General features: G+C 48.0%; 1 protein-coding gene across 1 annotated transcript; it reads left to right on the plus strand.

Annotated features, from left to right (window-relative positions):
• Positions 1-4,448: 4,448 nt before the first annotated feature.
• Positions 4,449-5,891, plus strand: LOC107043405. Its single transcript, XM_015264905.1, has 2 exons — positions 4,449-5,245; positions 5,855-5,891. Exons 1-2 carry the CDS (start codon positions 4,449-4,451, stop codon positions 5,889-5,891), a joined length of 834 nt encoding a protein of 277 aa, XP_015120391.1.
• Positions 5,892-7,020: the final 1,129 nt, after the last annotated feature.

Below are 7,020 nucleotides of genomic sequence, written 5' to 3' on the forward strand. Positions count from 1 at the left end.
TCACAATTGTCGAAGAAATTTTTTCTCCGTGGGCTAATATCCAAATTAGCCGAGTGGCAACCAAATAAAAAATAAAAAATTGATATAAAGCACTCTGTTACATATAAACGCGTGTGAATCGGACAACGTCGCGCATGCGCCCCACATTGATTATGTTATGAAACCAAGTTTTCAAGATGAAATGAATAAATGACGGAGAAAGGTAAGAAAATATGATTTTTAATAATAATTTCACAAGACAATTTATTCGAAATAAATCCTCAGAATTCCAAATTCTGAAATCGTAGGCCATTTACCGGGATTCAATGCCAAGGACTAAATTAGGTAATTTATGAGGTATAAAACGGACATGCCCCTATCTCTTTGAGGCAACAGGGGCGGGGAGGGGGTTTAGCGCTAGCTACAATCAGGCTCTTGTTCTGCAGCCTGACACGCGGATGATTCCTCATCCCCAATTTTATTCTCGGTCATCTACCTGCCCGGCCGAATTACCCGGGCTACGACAACCGATCAGTAACCAACGAATATTCGCAACCACCCGACATCTTGTATATTAATTCGATTCATTAAAGTGTTAGTTAACAAAGATAGTGTGTTATAATTGTAGTGCAGAATCACCACATCCGCTACAAATTGTTGACCCCGACGTGATCGCGATAAACGTGCAAAGAATCGTGGGATAATAAAACGTTTTCCTCCCGGTTCTGCACGTCGTTTCGCATCGCCGAAAAAAGATGCGCTCAATTTCCTTTCGACTGACTAGCATTTTTCTCAGCCGCTCGCAAGTGCGTCGGTAATCCTAAAAAGTCCGGTTCATCGATAAATTGTTTTTTTTGTCGATCAAAGCCGCGAGCGGGGTTCTACAGTATCAAATTATATTTCGGGTTCGAAACGAATATTCTAGAACATCAAGAAATCCGGTGTATCGGCAAGTGCGAACCGAGATATCGATTTTTCTTCAGGGTCGCAGCCCGTTCTCCCGATCAAGTACGCGAGTGCGACAAAGACGGTGCGTGACTGTCCGAGCCCGCGCGAACACAATAGGCGGATTATTACCTGCTTCGCTAATTCCTCGGCCCGCTTACACATTGCGGAACACTCAAAGACGTTGTGTTGTATGAGTGAGTGAATAGAAACTCTTTAGATTTTATCCCTGGTCGAGTGAATTTTATTTTCGCGTTTTCCCACTGTCTCTCTCTCGCTCTCGCACAGATAATGACAGGTGACGCCAAGCCACCTCCTCCGCCTCCTCCGATGTTCAAAACACCCCAGTACAGCAAGGAGAGACCTAGCGTGTGGTTCACTCAGGTAGAGGCATTGTTCTCAATTTACGGCATCGTCACCGAACGCGATAAATTCAACCGCGTAGTCACAGTCCTGAAAACATCAATCTGCAAGGAGGTTGAAGACATCGTAGGTTCACCACCCCTCGAAGCCCCATACCAAAAGCTGAAGGATGCCCTGATCCACCTTTTCACGCGTTCTAAGGAGGCTAGAATGCGCCAGCTGTTGGACAATGAGTCATTTGGAGATCGAACTCCTTCGGCTCATTTACGTCATCTGAAGAGCCTGGTACCGGGAATCGACGAGGCGGTTTTGAGAGCTAAATGGCTGTCGCATCTTCCAAACCAGATGCAGGCCTTCCTGGCAGAGGACGAGGACAGGGACATCGACAAGTCCGCCCTTCGAGCTGATCGACTGCATGAAATCTTCAACCCTGGTGGAGGTCCTTCTGTTGCTGTAATCTTCAGTCAGCGTGCAACGTCTGCAAAGGACTTGCAGATCGCGGAACTCACAAGGGAGATTGCAGTCATGCGCACGAAGATCGACAAGATGGAGACTTCGAGGTCACGTTCCCGAGGAAGACCCGCCAGAACTCACTCCCGCAGTGCCTCTCGAAGGAAGCTCCCACCAAACACAGACACCTGCTGGTATCACAGATCTTTTGGTGAGAAAGCAAAAAATTGCGTTACCGGTTGTAAGTTTCAGGGAAACTCCAGGGAGAGTCGCTAGCGGCGGAAGCGGACTCTCATCCAGGATCCTGCCGTCTCTTCATCAGGGATTCAAAGACAGGCATCGAGTTCCTGATTGATACAGGTTCTGACTCTTCGGTCTTTCCAGCGAGACGGCACAGGAGGTCCATCAAGGCATCGGAGTACCTTTGTTTGCTGCAAATGGCTCCGTCATCGACACCTTCGGCTACGTCTCACTCACGCCCGACCTCGGCCTCAGAAGAGACTTCACCTGGCGTTTCATCGAAGCCAGCGTCTCTCGGCCGATCATCGGTGCAGATTTTCTGAATCATTTTCACCTGGTACCTGATCTCACCGAACATTGTCTCATCGATCAGACAACTGGCATCAAGGTCAAGGGCACAGTTAAGGATATCGCCTGCCCCTCTGTCAAGTCACTGCAGCTGATGGACGTCTCAGAGTGGACAGAAATCCTCAAGGAGTTTCCGGAGATCACCAGGCCCGAAGGACAAGTCAGGACCGCTGCTCATCACACTCTCCATCACATCAAGACAACTCCAGGCCCGCCAGTGTCTTGCAGGTTCTACCGCCTCCGACCAGACAAACTCAAGGTCGCAAAAGCAGAGTTCACGAGGATGGAACGGCTCGGCACAGCACGACGCTCAGATAGCCCCTGGTCATCTCCTCTTCATCTAGCGGAGAAGGTCAATGGAGAATGGAGACCCTGCGGAGATTATCGTCCACTCAACGCCAGAACAATTCCCGATAAGTATCCCATTCGATATTTAGAGGACTTTTCAGCGAATTTACACAGAACGACGATTTTCTCCACAGTCGACCTGGTGAAGGGGTTCAATCAGATCCCGGTGGCACCTGAGGACATTGAAAAGACCGCCATCATAACACCGGTCGGCTTGTATGAATTCCCATTCATGACGTTTGGACCCCGGAACGCAGCGCAAACCTTTCAACGTCTAATCGACGAGGTGACACGTGACTTACCATTCACGTTCAGCTACATCGACGATATTCTGGTCTTCTCGAAGGATGCTGCCGAGCACCGAGAGCACCTTCGAGCACTCTTTGGCAAACTCCAGGAGTTTGGTCTTGTGGTAAACGTCACAAAGTCTAAATTCGGCAAGCCAGAAGTCACTTTCCTGGGCCATCACATCAACGCTCAGAGAATCAGACCACCAGAGGAGCGAGTCGCCGCTATCCTGGAGTTCCCGCGGCCAACGACAGTGAAGTCACTGGGAAGGTTCCTCGGCACCTTCAACTTTTACCGCAGATACGTAAAAGGGGCAGCTGACATCCTCGCCCCCCTCACTGCCTGTCTGCAAGGTTCAGGTTTGAAGGGCTCACATCCCATCGAGTGGAAGGCACCCCAGGAAGAGGCGTTCAACAAGGCCAAGCAGGCTCTCGCACAGGCCACACTGCTGTCACACCCAAATGTCGAAGCAGAATGGGCCATTTTCAGCGATGCTTCGAACCGGGCCATTGGTGCAGTCCTTCAGCAACGTCATCAGGGCTCATGGCAACCTCTGGCTTTCTTCAGTCGGAAACTATCGCCGTCAGCAAGCAAGCACTCAACCTACGACAGGGAATTGCACGCTGTATACGAGGCAATCAAGCACTTTAGACACATCTTGGAGGGCCGGCACGTGATAATCTACACCGATCACAAGCCTCTTACTCACGCCTTCGAGCAGAACCCTGAACGTGCGACTCCCTGGCAGTTCACGAGACTAGACCTTATAGGACAATTCTCAACGGACATCCGGCATGTGGCTGGCGCTGAGAACATCGTGGCAGACACTCTCTCCCGCGTTGAGGCAGTTTTCTCAGTGGTAACTTCTGAGCAACGGTCACAAGCACAACGGCAAGATGAGGAGCTCCAACGTCTCCTTCAGAGGGAGAACAGTGTCCTTCAGCTGCAGAGGATCCATTTCCCTGAACAGGACACGTNGCGTTAAGGCAGTTTTCTCAGTGGTAACTTCTGAGCAACGGTCACAAGCACAACGGCAAGATGAGGAGCTCCAACGTCTCCTTCAGAGGGAGAACAGTGTCCTTCAGCTGCAGAGGATCCATTTCCCTGAACAGGACACGTCACTGTTCTGCGATGTCTCATCGAAGACAGTTCGACCGTACGTTCCAGAGCCGCTGCGGAAGCAGGTCTTCAAGTCCCTGCACACAATGGCTCACCCAGGAAGCAGAGGTTCTCGGAAGATCGTCTCGGATCGCTATGTATGACCCTCGATACAAAAGGACTGTGCAGAGTGGGCGAGACACTGCCTCATGTGCCAACGCAACAAGGTCACTCGTCACTGTTCTCCGCCGCCAGGTCGTATTGAGCTCCTGTCACAGCGCTTCGAGCATATACACATTGACCTCATCTCTCTTCCAGTGTCAAAAGGTCATCGCTGGTGCCTGACGATCGTCGATCGCTTCACCAGATACCCCGAGGCAGTCCCACTAATGGATTCCAGCCTAGAAACGGTCGCTCATGCCCTGCTCTACCACTGGATCTCGAGGTGTGGAGTTCACCTGCGAATCACATCTGATCGTGGAGGTCAATTCTTCCCCGACACTTTCGAGAAGCTGTCCGAGCTACTGGGGAATCGAAGACTGATGACAACGCCTTACCATTCCCAAGCGAACGGGTTGGTGGAACGCCTGCACAGACAACTGAAGGCAGCTCTCCACTGCCATGGCAACGAGTGGTACGACGCTATACCTGTCGTCCTGTTGGGCGTCCGCAACGCATGGAAGGAGGACATTCAGGCCACGCCAGCGGAACTCACCTATGGAGAGCCACTTCGCCTCCCAGGGGAATTCGTCGCGCCATCAGCTGACAACGCAGCCGCACCAGACCTCGTGAAGAGGTTGCGAAGCCGTCTGCGCAAGCTAGCTCCATCTCCAACGTTTCAGCACGGAGTGAAACCAACATTCGTCTTCAAAAACTTGGCAACATGCTCTCACGTCTTCGTCCGGAACGACCAAGTGCGTCGAGCGTATGGCTCGCCTTACTCTGGCCCCTTCCGTGTGATCAGCAGGCATGAGAAGTTTTTCAACATCCACTTCCGCGCTGGAGGCATTGGGGACTACACGAGCGTGCCAATTTCTATCGACCGTCTGAAACCCGCGTATGTGTTACCGGAGGACTTGGACCAAGTTCTGGGTCAAACTCCGGGTCCACAACATCAACAGGCCGTTCGACCAGCTCATCAGCTGATACTCAGGGTCCTCCAAAGCCATCATCAGGGCGCAAGAAGGTTTCATTTGCCCTTCCGAAGCCTTACAGAAAATAGAAATTCTCGAAATTTCAAGTTTTTTTGTGTGACGCAGATCACATAACTTTTCTTTTCTATACGTTTTTTTTTNCTTCCGAAGCCTTACAGAAAATAGAAATTCTCGAAATTTCAAGTTTTTTTGTGTGACGCAGATCACATAACTTTTCTTTTCTATAGGTTTTTTTTTCTGTTTCAGTTTTTTTTCCTTTTTCGTTGTTACTTCACTACATCTGGCCACCTCACTAAACAGGGGAGCCATGTAGCGCTAGCTACAATCAGGCTCTTGTTCTACAGCCTGACACGCGGATGATTCCTCATCCCCACTTTTATTCTCGGTCATCTACCTGCCCGGCCGAATTACCCGGGCTACGACAACCGATCAGTAACCAACGAATATTCGCAACGCATTCACCGAGCATTCCTCGGGACTTATCACAGTACACATATATATATTCGCACCCGACATCTTGTATATTAATTCGACTCATTAAAGTGTTAATTAACAAAGATAGTGTGTTATAATTGTAGTGTAGAATCACCACATCCGCTACAAGGAAGGGTGGCTATTTCTCGAATTCTGTAAATTTTTAGATTGCATACCGTCTGCGGAAAGCCTAGTCCTCACTAAAGGTCAGCCGAGGAAGACCTCCCAAACATCAAAGATCGCAGTCTTAATATTCTGTTTTCATATTGTCGAAACAGCACGTGTAGAAAAATGCCGGAAACAAGAAAAGATTTAGAAATTCCGCTAATCAGTAGAATGAGATCGGAAATAGTTGGTAACCAGTTACCTTCGAATAAACAAGTACTGGAGTGTTATTTTCATTACACTCGGCACTGTAACTTTACAGCTCGTGAGGCTGCAACCCATGTTGTGCGGAAATGTGTTGTGTTTTGGGAATACGCGGGCATTCCAATGATCGAAGAGTGTCATGCGATTACCAAAATCAAGAAATTGGTGGAGGATTACAAGAAACTGCTCAAATATAGTCCTGAGAAAAAGAAATCCGTAGTATATCAATCAAAGGAGATTGATTTCAAATGTATGCTGGAAGACTTATTTGACATTGCTCACAAAACAAACGTGAATCTTATGAAAAATGGACCGATAATCGAACTTCTGAATTAACATCGAGAAAAAGGACGGAAAAGTTTGTTAGATATGATTATGATACAGGACTCCATATGAATTGGGATAGAACTGCTGACCACGAAGAAAGCGAAACGACCGAATTCATAGAATCAGGTAAGAAAGACAGTGAGCTTTTTCAATTTCATCAAATGATCATAGCTAGTTAATCACGGGCAATTCCGTGACCACTGATGATTGGGTGATTTTTTTTTTGCATTCAATTACAAATATTTCAACTCCGTGCCCTACAAAAATAGTCCATGCCTTCTTTCTATATGGGCAATTCTACCAAATATCGAACTGGAATTTGGTCTCAAAATTGTTGATTGTCATTCTTTAATTTCTTTCTATTCAATCAATCGAAATGAAAGTATTCATGAAGTTTGAGCCGTTTATCTCGTCCTGCGACTGAGATATGATTTTTTTCTCATTTTGTAAAAGTGAAATTTTTAAATTCTTCAGTTTTATTTGAAGCGTAGCAAATAAAAATTTGAAAAAGTTCTATTTGTGACGAAATTCCAGGCGAATTCGCCTGAGAGAGAGAGAGAGAGAGAGAGAGAGAGAGAGAGAGAGAGGGAGAGAGAGAGAGAGAGAGAGAGAGAGAGAGAGAGAGAGAGAGAGAGAG

The sequence above is a fragment of the Diachasma alloeum genome, unplaced genomic scaffold (genome assembly GCF_001412515.2).
Source record: "Diachasma alloeum isolate Michigan unplaced genomic scaffold, Dall2.0 Dall_scaffold_00567, whole genome shotgun sequence".
Taxonomy (NCBI): Eukaryota; Metazoa; Arthropoda; class Insecta; order Hymenoptera; family Braconidae; genus Diachasma; species Diachasma alloeum.